Below are 17,603 nucleotides of genomic sequence, written 5' to 3'. Positions count from 1 at the left end.
AACTAGTAAAATAACGTTAAGTAGTTCTAACTAGTACTATCTATGTAATTAGTTTAGTTGTAGTAGTTGTTTCCTTCGTTTCTTCTCGTCGTACTTCTACGTTCTCTCTCTCTCTCTCTATGTATATATATATATATATATATATATATATTCGTTTTCTTTCTTAACCGTAATAAAAAAATTTTAATCTGTTTCACTTTATGATCTCACACGAGAGGCAGTCTATCTATTTAACTTACTGTTAAAAAAAGAAAGCAATACGTTATGCAAAACGTTAACTATGGGTTATGATGCACAGGCTTTTACTGTGTAATCCCATTTGTATCTCGCTTTGCAAGTTATAGAATATGATCTGTTATTAACACAAATCGAAGCTCTTGTGATTTTCTCAGGGGAAAGTGCTCCGTGAGAAAGAAACTATAAATTTAGATCGGTTGTTTATGCAGTATTATATTTAATACATCTTTCTTTAGTAGGTAGAGGATATTATTCTAGTAAGAAGAATACGATAACATCTCGAACACACATCATAATAGTTAATATCTTGCAAATGACTTTCATGTGTTACAATTCCCAGCTGAACTGATGAGTTCTGGTCTTGAACAGAAGATCTAACAGGCAGCAGCATGTAGCACTCGAGATAAAGTACAGGAACACTTGTTAAAATTATCATCACTAATACTGTAACGTAGTGTCACAGAAATAACTTCTCCAACATAAAGTATTATGTACCACAATAAATTAATTTTAGCATGCTGTTATTTCACGTGACTTGGTTACAATATCAGTGGTAAGTAATTATCTATTGTTGTTGTTGTCAAAGCTGAATTATCTTTGTCTAAGAGTTTTTTGTTTTTTTCTCTCTAACCAAGGTTCATGTTCCACAAGTAAAATACGATCCCCCTCTACCTATGTGGTGCATAGTATACCTCAATCTTCACTCGTATATGCTGTTGATTTTCTTTGGTGATCTTGCTTTTCAGCATAAGGTATGTATGTGAGAAGATAGCATTAATAATGTAAAGTACAGGTGTTGTACATCTTCTGCCAGGATATTGTAAGTAAGCAAAAAAACCAACAACAAATTTTGTGGCATGAACACTATAGTTTATTGAGTTTTACATTTAATAACTTTTATAGATTTTTATATTTAATAAATACTTTGTAGGCTTGGATGTTTAAAGTTCGCTAGTAAACTACATTCATGTGTTTGAATTATTTCTTACACGATATAAATTTCCCATAATGCTTTGCACTCAAGTAGTAAGTATAATTCTTATACTACTATCTCCCTGTATACAGTAATGTATTTTCTTTTAATATTTCTCTATCCAATCAATTCATTTACTTAGTGTAACATCAACAAATATCTAAGCTAGAACGCATAAATTTTGAAACGTTTCACAAGTAATTAGAAACTTCTTGTATAACTCTACTTAAATACATTTATAAAACTTACCAGTACAGAAAGGTATGAAGAGTTAGCTGTAGGGGTCTTAGTACTTATAAATGTAACCCTATATAGTAATTATTTGCTTTCTAAATGTTCTAATTATAATTAATTAGTACTATTTAATTAAGATATCATGTTTATTTTATAGGTCTTACAAATATCATAAGTTATGCAAAATTACATTTTAAGTTAATATTGAAGAAAGACAGAAGGATGTGCTATTTCCAACTCCTTGTGGATAAATAAATATCTTACAATATAAGTAATTTCGCTATAATGTATCTGAAACAGTTAACGGAATTTGTGAAATTGGGATGTTTAAGCTTGAAATAACATTGCATAATGAATATTACAGAATATATAGTTGTTTGTTTGTTTGCTTGTTTGTTTGTTGGTTGTTTCACAGCAAAGCCACATTAGGCTATCTGCTGTGTCTACCGTAAACTTACCGCTGTTCCACCTGGGGACAAACGTAGAATAGTGAAAATAATTATAAAAACAACAACAAAAAAACAAGCGAAACACCTACTGGACTCATAAACAATGAGTAGTGGTAACTAAATAGTGAATTTATTAAAAGTACAAAACAAAATTGAAAAAGAAAATAAAATAAGTTGTACAGTGCACTAGCATTTTACGTATAAGCCATTTTCTTTACACTGAGCTTTATATGCCCATCGTTTTCCTGCTGACACACAATTTAACTGTGGACTATTGTTCCAAAGGTTCTATTCTACTCCTTGCAAGTCAGTCAAACTGCTTGGTTACGTCATGATCTTCTTAGCGTTTACATAAGCCAGTCTATCATTTCACCACATGTGATGTGTGTATATATATGGGATAATTGTCCTGTCGGAATATGGATCCTCTTTCGATGAGTGCCATCAGTTTTGTGTAAATCACTGACACCGATGTCTGGGATACTTGTACTGATCCCCCATCATGCTTCACTGTAAATATTGTAAAGTAAACACTTCTCCTCTATGGCATCAACAATCTACTGTTGATTGTGGCGAACAATTTGAGGTTGGATTCATCTTAGCTTTTTCCGCTATTTATAATCTGATGCTCATTTTAAACTTTTCCTTTGATTATTTCATCTCAGCAATAGTTTTAGAGTAGTTGCATCTCCACTGTGACCATGACTTTTAACATTTATCTTACCATTGTCGAACTGTCATTTACACCAGTATTTACAACGAGGTCGTGGCCAAGATCTATACTTGTTCTCGTCTACTTGGAAAAGACATTCCCTTAGATTATTAACATTACTATAGGAGAGTTTGATTTTCTACCTCGCCCACTTCATATACTTTCTTCAGCTTGCATACAGTTCTTACCGAAACATGGAGTTTTGCCGCAAATGTAGCATAGAGTATCACTGACCAGTACCAGTCGTGCGGCATTTCCGCTCTTGGATACACACTACTACTACTACCACTACTACTACTGGGTATAGTATGACTGCCTCTTCTTTTACTGGCTGTTTACTCAGGTGGTACTTCTGATTAGTTCAATGACAACCAATCATAGTAAACTGTTAACACTGACAATACTAATTATACTCTGGTTAGTCAATTCTCTAGCGATAAAGGTGACATTCTCGTAGTAGTGTCTTTACCTTTCATACTTTTCTTCCTCATTGTTTACATAATCATTTTCTACATGCAAACCAAATAATTAAAAGGTTAGTTTACAAAGACAACATTTACCCTTTTCCCGAGAAACAGACTTTAGGAAAACGAATCACATATTTGTATAATTTAAATATATATATAAACTGTCAGAGGTGGTTTACACTGGAAAAACATTTGTTTTATATGTTTGAAACCTACCTATGGGAAAATTACCAAATTCTATTATTCTGCTAGCTTATTCTTTATGTAGTGCATTCGAATTCCAATATAAATCCTTAGATCCCGTCCTGAGGGTCTCTCTGTAGCTCAAAAGTAAGTTTGAAAGCTTATAACGCTAAAACCTGGGTTTTGATACCCGTGATGAGCATAAAAAAACATAGCCCATTGTGTAGCTTTTGACATAATAACAAACAACAAAAAAAAAAACGTCCCGAGAGCCCCCAAAACATCTGGCCATCCATATTTGCTGATGAAATTTTAAAATTTCAATGAACTGAATTTCAAAGTAAATCGTTTCAATTAAACCCGAAAAATCTTCATTTTAGGGTTCTGTTCACTTTTTGTTGTTGTTGTTTTTCAATTGTTTTCTTGTTTACAGTCTGAGAGGACTAAGACTTTACATGTAATGTTTGAGAGAGGAGCTCAAAAATCAAGTAAACATAAATACAAATATACATCTACACTTTGGAATGTTTACATAGCTAATTATGTAAACAGCACAACCAGTAAAATTTTCAGCTTACCGAAATGTGAATGAATAAATAAGAATTAAGTAAATTATTAATATATATATTAGTTAGATTCTTAATTATAACAATAGTTATATATTTGTAAATACAAAATTATAGATTTCGGAGAAATTTAAGAAACTTTAGCGATTGGTTTGTATAAACAAGTTTGTAAATAGATTATGTTGTAAATTAGCACAAACATTTTGTTATTTCAGAAACAAAAATTAACACAAACATTGTGTTACGAAAGCTCAAATTGTGTTCCCCAACTGCAGATTTATGTTAACTCTAACAAGATTATTGTAGGGATATATACATACACATTTTTTTGTGATTTGTAATAACACAAATGGCGTGCTTGTGATTATTTAAGTACTTTGGGTTGTTGTGAAAATCACATCTTAATGTATGGGATTGCTTAAAAGTTATCAAAACATTATGTATCAATCAACGCCTTTAGGTTCTATTTTGTTAGTCCATAATAACATTGTTATTTTGAACTTAAATTTCTGTTTTAGCCCGTGCTCTGTCCACCAAAGGTATCGAATCCCGATTTTTAGTGCTATAAGCCTGCTGAGCCACCGGGGCGCCATTTAAACACCATGTGTTATTTCAAACACAATTCTTATTTGTTTTTTACAGTGAAGTACTAAAGACAAAGTATTTATATTGGTACTTATTTTAAAAACGTGCGATTAATCGACACAAAGCACTAAAGTGTATACTTAAGATACTTATAGAGAGTATTTATTGAATAATTCATTATTTTCAAGGAATCAAAGATAAAATATATAAGATTTGGTATGGTGTGAACTTCACGCAATGCTAATCGAGAGCTATTTGCGTTATTCGTCCCTAATTTAGTAGTGTAAGACTAGAGGGAAGGCAGCTAGTCATCACCACCCACCGCCAACTCTTGGGATAATCGTTTACCAACGAATAGTGGGATTGACCGTCACTTTATAACGTCTTTACAGCTAAAAGAGCGAGTACGTTCGGTGACGAACATTCGAATCTGCGAGTACTAATATAGTTTGCTTATTTCCGAAAAAAAAATAGACAAAAATTAACTACAGCTTAAGTTACCCATAGTAGCCGTAAATTACACAACTTTCTTATAAAAATTTGGCAAAATTAGTTTTAGTTAATAACTTATGGGGCTATTGATGTTCAGATTTAATCTACTAGTTTAGTCCAAAATTTAAAAACTAGCTGATTTGAAAAACATAATTGCAGAATGTTCCAAGTCAAGCAATATTCTATATTTAAAAAGCCAAAATGTACGTAATAGCAAAGCAGAAGGGGGGGATAGTCACATAAAATAGAATGAATTAAAGAGGTCAACATTCGCGGGTGAATGTAACATTTCTCCATCACGCAATCCCAAAATGGCCAAATTTGACACCATAAAAATCGGGAAAAACACAGAAAACCGAAAACTGCCTATATCACTCTTTGGGACATACAAGACAGTATCCTTGTACCAAACCATGCAAGTTACACATAATAGTTCACGAAAACCCCAAGTTGTGCGTTCCTTGCTGAAAAATTACTACGTCACTGTTTGGGAGCTGGAAAAAGTATCTTTGTTCTGAATTCCACATAAATTGGTCAAACCAAGACTATGTAATTGACCAAAACCCCTAAAATTATGTGTTTATTTAACCTTTTGGCCCTCTAAAATGACAAAGAATGGAGAAATCTGACATTTTTGTAAATGTATATATGGGACCTGTAAAAAAGCATCTTTGTGCCAAATACCAATGCAAATGGGCCGAAATACGACGGAATAATTGTCAAAAAAAAACTAAAATTGTGCTTTTTTATGGATTTTTACCGCTATAATTACTAAAAAGGGGCAAGTCCACCATTTTTGTTTATCAGTGTGTGGGATCTATAGAGAAGTATCTTTGTACCAAATCCCGTGTAAATTGATCAAAATATGGCCAAGTTATTGACCCAAAATCCCTAAATTATGCTTTTTTGTGAGCCCTGACCCTCTAAAAAGACTCAAAGTCGGCAAATTCAACCTTTTTCTCTGTATAAATGTGTTATGAACATGAACATTTTATTTTGCTAATTTTCATCTTGATTGCTGTAAATATGACCACACTAGAGCCCAAAATGTATATTTTTGTGCTGTTTTACTTTTAACCCAATAAAAATCTTTAAAGAGGCTTAGATAAAAAAAAAAAATCAAATAATGTGTCTGGTCGAATTGGACCAAGTTTCAAGAAATGAAAGAAATAGTGGTCGATTGAAAAGGGTTTGGAAGAAGAAGAAAAAAGAAGAAACAACAGAAAAACATTATGTTTCTCTGTGGAGACATAAGAATCTGAAATAGAAGATACAACTAGGAGATAACGCTATAACATATAGAAGATACAACTAGGAGATAACGCTATAACATATAGAAGATACAACTAGGAGATAACGCTATAACATATAGAAGATACAACTAGGAGATAACGCTATAACATATAGAAGATACAACTAGGAGATAACGCTATAACATATAGAAGATACAACTAGGAGATAACGCTATAACATATAAAAGATACAACTAGGAGATAACGCTATAACAAATAGAAGATACAACTAGGAGATAACGCTATAACATTAATTTTACTAACATAATCAAATGAATAAAGCTATTAAAGTAAATTACTGTATAGGCTACTTTATTAAAAAATGAGTCTATTAACGTAAAGGTTGAGAACAAAAAGGGAATAGCCAAGATTACCCCACTTATTCTCAGTGCTCAGGTAGTTTTTTTATTTTTGTAATTTCACATATTTTAAGAAATAATTCTATTTTTTTTTAATTTGACTCATTTTTTTTTCGGGCTTGATATAATAAGTAGCGAGTGTGGATAGGGATCGAGGTGTTCGTGACGTGAAGCCACTGAACATTCTCCGCATTTTCAGCTGTGGAGACGTTATAAGAGTGACAGTTAAAATCATTATTTGGTTCAAAGATTCAGACAAAGCCTTTGTGACTGCGGGTGCTGCTAGCCAGCTGTCTTCCCTCTGATAAATAGTTCAAAATTAAGAACACCTCTGATAGATGTTTATCTATATTTGCACAAGGTGACGTTCATATTGAAATTTCCAAATTGTAAATAATTTCTGATACCTTACCATTTCGGATGTGCCCGGCATTGCCAGGTGGAAAAGGCGCTCGACTCACAATCTGAGGGTCGCGGGTTCGAATCCGCATGTCACCAAACATGCTCGCCCTTTCAGCCGTGGGGGCGTTATAATGTGACGGTCAATCCCACTACTCGTTGGTAAAAGAGTAGCCCAAGAGTTGGCGGTGGTGATGACTAGCTGCCTTCCCTCTAGTCTTACACTGCTAAATTAGGGACGGCTAGCGCAGATAGCCCTCGTGTAACTTTGCGCGAAATTCCAAAAAAACAAACAAACCATTTCTGATTCATTCAGTCATTTCGTATATATGTATTAAACTAAACTACCTTATTAAACCTAAATACAGTTATTTGTAGAATCGTGATTTCTTTGTAATTTGCTATAAAACATTTAAGTTGATATATTCACACAGAGAAAAATAAATGTGAGCTTCTAATAATGTTTTAATTAGCTAGTGAAAAATGTAGAATATAATATTATCCTTCCACACTTTTGTTGTTGTTGTTCTTTTCTTTTTCTAGAAGTTAAGCCAACTGATTGTAATTGGTGGAGTAATGTACTGTTTCATTACCCAAGTATCATTTGGAGCCATCATGGACAACAAGTAAGCACTTCTCATAAATATAAACTTTTGACCTCGTTTTCTAATCAAATAACTATTTACCAGCCAAAACCTATAGATTACAAAAGTAATTTTTGTATTAGGGCTTTGTTTGTTTGTTGCTAGGCGCAAAGCTACTCAGTGGAGTATCCATCTGTCTGTGCTCATCTCAGAGATAGAACTCTTTGTTTAGCTATACAATCCCCCAGGTTTACCGTTTAGCGAGTGGGTGACATTCATTGTTTTATGCATATTGAATATACGGGTTTTGGGGGTTTTGTTTATAACGAGCAGTAAAACTTGCAATTTTTGATTAAAATAACAAACATAGAAATTAATAAAATGTTATAAAAAAAGAATAATTTTGAACAATCAGATATGCTGTATAGTATTTTCTTCTATTCAAAATGGATGAAGATATGCTATTATTGTACAACTTGCTCTCTGGTGCATCCGTGGTAAGTTTCAGGACTTACAACGCAAAAAATTCGGGGTCTGATTTCCCCTATCTACATGGCTTATATTCATCTTTCTAAAATGAAAGTTGGTATATCGCGACACTAATTTCTATGTTCTATGCTTCTTTACGCACAAACACAACACATAAAACACTTCACCTTCGTATACATTTTCTGCTTGTAGTTGTCAGTAAGAATAGAATGCGTTTATGAGATAGCTTTTCGTGGCTTATTTCATTTCATTAATATAATATTGAGTAATCATCTTGCATACTTCCTTAACCCTTAAATAGATATAACGCTTCTTATTTAACATATTTCTGTTTTATTATTTCTTGTTTAGTAAATTCTGTAATAGGTATAACGCTTCTTATTTAACATATTTCTGTTTTATTATTTCTTGTTTAGTAAATTCTGTAATAGGTATAACGCTTCTTATTTAACATATTTCTGTTTTATTATTTCTTGTTTAGTAAATTCTGTATATGTTTACTCTTTATTTTCAAGTTACAAATATTCATTAACAGAAAATACCCAGATTTCAGAAATCTACGTTTAACTTTGCACAAGCTTAATCAGAATAAGAATTTCACTTGCATAGGTTTTCGTTGGAATTTCGATAGAAACACAAAATTAGAGATAATGGAGTTATGCAGAGAAAAATGTGAAATATTTTATTAGTTTCCACATAAATATTGATCAACACATCTTGCCAATAATTCGCTTTCTAGAGAAAGAGAAAAAAACAAAATCTCATAATTGCATGTCCATTAAGCAAAAAATAAGTGTATATTATTAGTAAAATATTTCTAATCTACTTCCAACTAAATCATCTAAAGTAAATGAAAAATAATGGCAATACCTTTAAATAATATTGCACAAAACTGAAACACTAAATTCAAGACAACAAATTGAATGGACCTACCAACAAATTTCTTTCTACAGAGATTCTCTTGATTTTAGTTTTTAGTACAACATGCATTAGCAAAATGTCTAACCCTCTTTGATAGCATCTTAACCTAGCTGTGTAGTATACTGGCATGTTATGGTTTTCACATTGGTCAAGAGAGTCGCTTAGTTTTTATTCGTGCTACCGAAACTTACACTGAAGGGTCTGCAATGAGAGAAATGACGGATCTATGTGGACGACATCTTGGAATTTGAGAATGACGTTGTAACATGTAGAGTCGTCAACTCTTTGAAGGCCATAGATGGGCCTAAATAAAATATTTATAATTGTGTACCAGCTTAACGTTGAATATTATTTATGATTTTAACTTTATTCACAAGTGCCAAAATACTATAATTTGTTTCATGTTTGCGTCTGTGGCCGAGAACCTGAAAACGATATTCTAACAGAAAAGAAAGACGGGTATAAAAGAGAAAAGAGGAAAATGTGCATTCATTTCCAATGAAATATATATTACTGGCCACAATGTGGATAAAAATGGATAAAAATGCTAAAATCACAGAAATGTGAGATTAGCCTCAACTTGTGACCAAATGAGAAGTCTGCAGTTTCCTTGGTTTTGTGTCACATTAATGATGATTTGTGGCCAACTTATCCAGAACTGCTGACGCACCATTTTCTCCCTTCACTGAATTCGAGATATATTGCAGGTGGAGGGAAGTATGTGAGCAAACATTCCTGCCACTGAAGCGTGATATATTGGAATCCCATTACTGGTGTGTCCAGGGAAGAACTTTGAGTTTATGTTGTATACAGATACCAGCAATAGTGGAATCGAACAGTGTCGTCACATTGTTGCATGGAATGGAACATCTGTTCACTTATGCTAATCATATGCTCATGCCACCTGAATTCTGATGCTGTATGACTAAGAAAGATCTGGAGCATGCAAAGAGTTTCACATGTATCAGAGAACTAATTGCAATAGGTATCTATACTATAACCATGTAAAGTGTTAGGTGTGACAGATGTGCACCTTGATGTACCACCACAGTCCAATGAGTTAGAATAGAATGTAATGCAGACTACTGAACTGATGCTGCCAGTCTGACTAGGGCAAACTTTGCAGTACGTCATGATGACTTAGAGAGCAATTAAAATGAGCTCAACAGGTTACACATTTAAGAAACCTATGTTGGAATGATAAACACTTCTCCCAGCAAATATGATGTATGGCAGATAGATGTCTCACAATGTCCACAAAAATACGTGGAATGGTTGAGCCTGCAAGAGTTGGTGTACACAACTATTGCGTATCCAAAGCCAGGAAAACTACCATGTGACAGAAAAAGGCACAAAAAAACACTTAAGAAATGAATGTACAAGTATCAAGACTGGTTGTGGCTTTCGTAAATGCCAGCAGCAGAGAAGTGGCTTAACTCTGGCGAAAGGTCCTTAACTCCTACTCTGACTGATTGGTCCATAAACCTATGAATTACAGCAGTTCCAAATCATGCAAAAGAGCGTGTTATATGGTAACAAGCTGCATTTGTAAGTTACAGATGAATCTCTCATGTACTGGCTTGACCAGTAAACAAAGGTTGAGACTAATGAGTCAGAGAAGAATGAGTGTGGTGCTTTATATCACCTTTAGTCAGCCAATGAAGAGGAAATACAGGCTTGGCCAAAATGTTTACATATTTTGTAACAAATACGTTCATTATTATTAAGATGGAATACAAATACACTGTCAAACGGAAAAATGCATGTTATATTAAACATCTACATATGTAATTTGAATAAAGAGACAGGAGTTATGAACGATTTATTAGAACAGCAAAGAAATTTATGAGACACCTGTAAAAAGATGTGTATTTAGCATTTCACTTATCACAACACAACCTTACCAAAACACACATAATGATAACATAAAATGATTATAAATAGCGTCTGTAACTTTATATCGGTTCATATTAAACTTTAAATAGTTGGTTGTTCCTCCTCGTACTCTAATAACCTCTGCAAGGCGACATGGCAAGCTGTTGGTGAGGTTATTGATGTAATCCACCATTATTGCATCCAACATATCACTAGAAGGTGCTGCAATTCAGCTACAGTAGCTAGTTTGTGGTCACGGTTAGCAATTTTCTGGCTCAATTCAGCTCAGCAATTCTCAATGAAATTACAATCTGGAGACTTTGCTGGCCATAACAATCTTGTAATGGTCTCCTGGTTGAAATAATCCTGTATAATACGTGCACTATGGGCAGTAACATTGTCATCCTGGAACACAAAGTTGTGGCCAAAACTTGCCCTTACACATGATAAAAATATCATCTCCATGTGATGCCTGTAAGAGGCGCCATTGACATTTACCTGGAAGATATGAAGAGTAGGTGTTCCACAATGATGAATAGCTGCCCAAACATGTACTGCACCACCTCCTGTGTGTTCCCTGTAGGAAAGACAGTCTTCCCTCATTTGGTCTCTAGACAAACGACGGACACGAATCCTACGATCAGCTTTAACAAGCCGGAAACAGGACTTACCTGAAAAGAGTCTTGCCCAAGTAAGACGGTGGTGAATTCGGGTTAATATCCGATTGCAAATAGTCCTTCTTTCAAAATAACTTTGTTTGGTCAGTCTCCTATTCACTGTTCTTTTAGATACCCTGGAATGAATGTGTTCATGTTATTCCTGTCATAAGGTATGACTTCTTTCAACTTTGACATGTTTACCTGATCAAAACATGGTCATATTGGGCAGTAGTTTTTCGATGTCTACCGGTAGACTTTCCTGGAACAACGTTTCCTGTAGTCTGATGAAGTTTCAAGACTTTGGATACAGCCACTGGAAATACTCTACTGTTCTCGCAATGTCCGTTTTCTTCACGCTATTTCTGGACAGTCAAACAATTTGATGCCCTATAACTTCTCGTACCTAATGATGCTTGACTGTACAGAGAAATTGTTTGAATAAAGTGTTGATCTGTTTTGAAAAAGATTATATCAAAAGAACATCATCTTATACAAAACACTCGTGTGCTCAAATACCATATACAGCCCAGAATAACAGTTCGTACATGTATATCCAATCATACGTTACTTTCTCTTTTACTACTTGGGCATTTACTCAATAACTACTCCATAGCATCACTATAGAACAATATGCAAGCATTTTTGTCAAGACTGTAGCTGAGAGTATTCACCTAGCTGTGCATGACAAGCTCGATGAGGAAGTGCCCAAGTAAGAGGTGTGAGACAGCTGAGACAGTCAGCTGAGCCACTTCACCAACCTCCTCGTAAATACAGATGGAAATAAACAGATAGCAGTAGCTAGGATGATCATTTAGTAGAAAGATCAATGACTGAAGGAAAGTTTTGTTCCTTGCTTTCCAATCTATTCTATGTTATTTCACAGTACACCATATATACCACATTTTCGGATTCTGGCTTAATTATCAAAAGCTAGGTAGGTTTGTTGGTCGTGAATTGAACTTTGTGACTCTTGCTTTCCAAGCCATTGAGCAGAACCTTACTTCAAAAGATATCAGATGATAACTGCTTGATTATCACACAGCTTAAGATGGCTGGTTCTAGTAGATATATTGCCTAGAACATTAACAATTTTCACAACTGAAGATAATTGCTAAGAGTTTAAAACTTAATCAAAAGGGTTTTTCAGCCCTTTTCTCTGAGCTATTAAGCTATTTTTAAGGCAAAAGGTTGTCCTACATTTCATGAGAATCACTGATTTGATCAAACTGAATGGTGAGAGAGTTTTAGAGCATACCATATTGTCCTCACTTGATTCTCCAGTTTACATCTATTTGTGTATATAACTCCTGCATATGCAATGAGAGAATTGTGTTTCATCTGAACGTGAATGGATATATACGTAAGTAACTGCACTAATCTTAATCTTAGATTATGAGAAGTTTAGCTCAAAGTTCTTTGTTTGGCTGATTCTTCTAGTGATTATTTATTTCATAATGCCAGAAGACATGCTGAGTATAATAGCTTGTAGATAGCACAACATTATGGTGTCACAGCTATCGAGGCATAAATAGTGGAGATAGTTCAAGAAGTTTGCTGAAGTAATTGAGTGTGAGCCAGGGGTAGTCTATTTAAAGCTACTAGTGAATTTGATTATGTGTATTTTGATATATGTATATAGCATTATACTTGTATGTATAGATGTATGTATTTAGCCTTGCACACGTGTATGTAACTATAACATAATTGTAACCATAACAATCTCATTCTATAACAAACCTCAAATGTCCTCCATGCAGCTCGAATGGATTTTAGTACCTATGATCTGCCGAGGTCTTACAAACCGGCGTCCACATACAGTATGTTTTCTACAATAGCCCCAGTGGCTCAGTAGTAAACTTATAACGTTAAAAATCGGGTTTCATTACCCGCGGTGGGCACGCTATAGATATTTCATTGTGTAGCTTTGTTCTACAAACTCACTGCTATATGTATGAACGGCCTCCCAGTGGCTCAGCGGTATGTCTGCGGACTTACAACGCTAGAAACCGGGTTTCGATACCCGTGGTGGGCAGAGCACAGGTAACCCATTGTGTAGCTTTGTGCTTAATCGGAAACAAACAATATGTATGAACAAGTATCAAAATTCATGATATTTCTCATAAGAGAAAATACATTTACTAATCTCTCTTTTTTTTTTTCAGGTATTGGGCGCCCCTACTCGAAGGTATTCGTTGTTTCCTGTACTGTTATGTAGATTTCTACATTCTTCCTGCAATGGAACGAGATATTTATCCAATCACAGTTGGTCTAAGAACTGTGTTTTTTCTTTCAAGTCTACTGTGGATTTTCAAGCAGAAATATTTTTCAATTTCATTTAACAGAAAACCGCATAATAAATGAGATTTTCAGAATGTTAGTTTTAGTGTTTTTTCTTCTTTTTTATCTAGATAGTAACTACTACGTTTGAAACGTTTCAGAAAAGAAAAACTAAAACTAACACTTTTTTATCTAGTTTCAAACGTAGTAGTTACTATTGTTTCAGAATGTTAGTTTTTAGTTTTCTTCTTCTTTTTTTTATATAGATAGTAACTACTACGTTTGATTACTAGATATGTATTCATTGTCTAAAAAGTTTGTTATAAATGCAATAACAGAAGATTAATACTTAATGGTATGACTAGGAGTTAAAACTCTGCTGCTCTAAATTAGTAAACAGTGTGTTTCCTAGACCTTTATTCCAAATATATATTTGTAGGTTAAATATAGTTGTAGTTTATCCAATTAAAACAAGAATAATTTGAAAATAATTGGTTGTTTTGTTACTTTAGAACAATGTCACGTTGGACTACTATCTGCTATGTTCACCGCGGGGAATCCAATCTCGGATTTTAGAGTTGAAGTCCGTAAGCTTACCGTAGTCCCACCGGGGGAGAGAAAATAATAATTAAAAAGATAACAGGGATTCATATTTTAAAGCGGATTCATAACTTTTTAACACTCTTCATTTACTTCGTAGTTTCGATTAAAACAGCCCAAGTTATATTAATAAGAACAATTTCAATACAACTTTGATCTGCAAAAATAGCTCACTTGCGTATTAAATATATTTCAATTATTACGAAACTACTTACAACGAATTTTGTTGTTAATAATAAAATAAATATAAGATAATAATCAAAAAGAAAACTAAAGTTTACGATCATATGAAATACTTAATAGGAATTTTAGGTTACAATATTAATTAATTTAATTAAAAATGAAAGAAAACCATAAATAAAAAAACTCTAGTTTCAAAGCATGTCAAAAATGTTAAGTATTAAGATGAATACAGTTTCGATATGATAGGTTGTAAATGTTTAAAAGTCCAAATCCTGGAGTTATCCTAATAATAAGTTATTCCGTGATCAGGAAGAGGTCATTTAATATATTATTATTGGGTTCATAAAGTAAATGTCATAAACAGTTTTATTATTATTTCAACTCAATTTTATCAAATTGGTATCGGTTTGTTACTTCAGAATCCTTGTTTCTTTTTTAAGATATTATAACGTAACCTTATAAGTAAAATATTATTCACTTATGTAAAGACACGTATTATATATTTTAGATGGTTTGCATTATTAGTTAATTAGTTATAATTGTTAATGGCCATTCAGTTAAAATATAGTTTAAAAAATATGAAATCATAATGACAACTCATGTTTCACACACACACGGAAGCCAAACCTAAGTGAGAAGGTCAAACATGTAGACGAAAAGTTCAACATTGTGGCCGTTGAAAATCTTATATAATACTTAGATCTATCCTTGTTAAAACTAAACAATTAACAACTGTCGATAAACACAAAAACATCATTTATGAAATATCATGTTCCTGCAAAAAAAAAAAAATCATTTTGGGGCAGGAATGAAGGAGCATAAATTCTGCACAAGGCTAGTGAAAGAAACATTTTTTCGCTGGTGGAATAGGCCATGTTTACTGGACATAAAACAGATTAGAAAAATTACAAAACCAAAGAACTTTTCTATATCAGCATGATGAAACTATTACTAAATAGAGCCAATCATCGGCCTATCACATATAAATGTGAACGGTGATAGCATTTTTTATTGGTTCAGCGATGAAACAGTCTCATGAGCCTTTTCTTGAAACTTTGATTATTCAACGCTGGTATTTAGTATTCATCGTTTGATGCAACTTACTGAAACTATTATTTATCTACGAAAGAAACAAAGCTGAACTTGCGCCTTTCATCGGGTGCTTGTTCTTCTTTAGAGAAGACTCAAACATTTTGAGTTCTTACAGCAATCGTGGGAACGTCCGTTATGTATATGATTTTAATACATTACGTAGTTCGTTCACGTGCAACCTGAAATAGAGCTTATTTGTTTTAGATATTTCTGTATCTATTGTATTTTACTTCTTACAAAATTAAATATGAAAACTAGCATGCACCAGGAGTAGCCAGAGTGAGCGCTGTGGTAGATAAACCTTATAGATAAAGCGGCCCCCCAGTGGCACAGCGGACTTACAACGCTAGAAATCGGGTTTCGATACCCGTGGTGGGCAGAGCACAGATAGCCCATTGTGTAGCATGGTGCTTAAGTACAAACAAATAGATAAAGCGTTGAGAGGTAAAACTGAAAAAACCAATAAAGTATCCAATCTAGTTTTATATTATTAGTACCTTCAATTTATAATGAAATTTTCATCAACAAAGCATGATGTGTCAAAATATTGCTACTACTGTAACTTGTAATTTGGCAAGGGAACAGCTGAGAACGAGTCAGTTATTTATTAAAATCACTTGGAAATTTATCACTTACTATTTATTAAACATAATTTTAGAGATATGTAATGATATAATCATTAAGCAAACTTTATAAATGGCAATATTTAGAAACAAATAAGAAGGCAGCTAAGTAAGCTTTCACGTATATAATGTGTTAAGGATTTATTACGCAAAACGACTTAACGCACATGGGAGAATTAGGGCTTGGTGGCTCACACTCATTATAGACAATAAACGCTAGTGGTTATTATGAAGAATTCAATAGAGTGAACCGGGAATGATAATGTGTTGCTGTAAGAGTGCAACCAAAGTGGTCTGTTTGTTATTATGTGTAAATCTGCACAATGGGCGCATACATGTGCCATTTTTCACCGCAGGAATCGAATCTTGATTTTTAGCGTTATGGGCCTTCAAGCTTACCGATGAGTCGCTGGGAGATCCATTACCTGAAGAATGAGCGCTAAAGTTCAGTAGTTTAATGAAAACTAGAGATGACGAATACAAGAAGAATAAGATGACGTTATAAATCGTCTGCTATGAAATTTCCAATAAGATATCTTCATATGTGTGTGTGTGTATGAAGAAATAGAAGAGAAAACCTTCCAGTAAAGAAAGAAGTTGTTAGTATACAATGATCGGTTTATGTTTTAGTGAACGCTCCTGAAGAAGCTGTAAAGCGAAACATAAAAACAACATTTTGGTCTTATATGGTCGTTTATTTCTAGTCTTAAAAGAGAAATACTGTTAGCCTAAATGTTCTATAAGGAATACACTACTTGAAATGTTGGCAAGCCTCCAGTTATTCAGTGGAAGTAAGATCAAATATGTCCTTGAATAGTTGTTTTCCTTAACATGTTTCTCAACTGAAGGTGATACAAGAAGTCCAAATGTAAATGTGATACAAAAATATAATGTGTTCATCACTATATAAGAAGTTGATAAACGAGTATAATTAGGCGTTTCATTCTCCAATGCAGTTATCATATTGGTATTAATAATGCTTGGATTCGGCTTGAATGGGTAATGAAGAAAAACATTAATGACCCGGCCCTAAATTCAAATCGTTACTAAACAAAAATTATTTAGAATCACACAATACCAACGACATTTACAAATTAACATACAATAATTGTCCAGAGTTCTACATCGGAAAAACAGGAATAACATTGAAAACCATAGTATATCTATTAAAAACACTGTACATTTAAACAAATAACCAAACATAAACAAACGAAAAATCAAGGAATCGATCTTAATTGAACAAAACAACCCTACTGTAAACCAACACCCTGGGGTGCCAAGATACCTCTTCTAAGTCGTGCAACAGTATCCGGTCATGTGACATCTTTGTTCAAAACCTGTATATATATATA

The 17,603-nt window shown here is 33.6% G+C and overlaps 1 protein-coding gene across 1 annotated transcript in view; it reads left to right on the top strand.

Annotated features, from left to right (window-relative positions):
- Positions 1 to 13,872, top strand: part of LOC106457864 (alkylglycerol monooxygenase-like) — a 27,334-nt gene extending 13,462 nt beyond the window's left edge. The window contains exons 6-8 of the mRNA XM_022383918.1: positions 873 to 989; positions 7,492 to 7,574; positions 13,639 to 13,872. Of these exons, the coding sequence (XP_022239626.1) occupies positions 873 to 989; positions 7,492 to 7,574; positions 13,639 to 13,837 (399 nt within the window). The 3' untranslated portion in view covers positions 13,838 to 13,872. The remainder of the gene's footprint in view (positions 1 to 872; positions 990 to 7,491; positions 7,575 to 13,638) is intronic.
- Positions 13,873 to 17,603: the final 3,731 nt, after the last annotated feature.

The sequence above is a fragment of the Limulus polyphemus genome, unplaced genomic scaffold (assembly GCF_000517525.1).
Source record: "Limulus polyphemus unplaced genomic scaffold, Limulus_polyphemus-2.1.2 Scaffold383, whole genome shotgun sequence".
NCBI classification, from domain to species: Eukaryota; Metazoa; Arthropoda; class Merostomata; order Xiphosura; family Limulidae; genus Limulus; species Limulus polyphemus.
The sequence above is the reverse complement of the archived record's forward strand: the minus strand, read 5'-3'. Positions and strand labels throughout refer to the sequence as shown.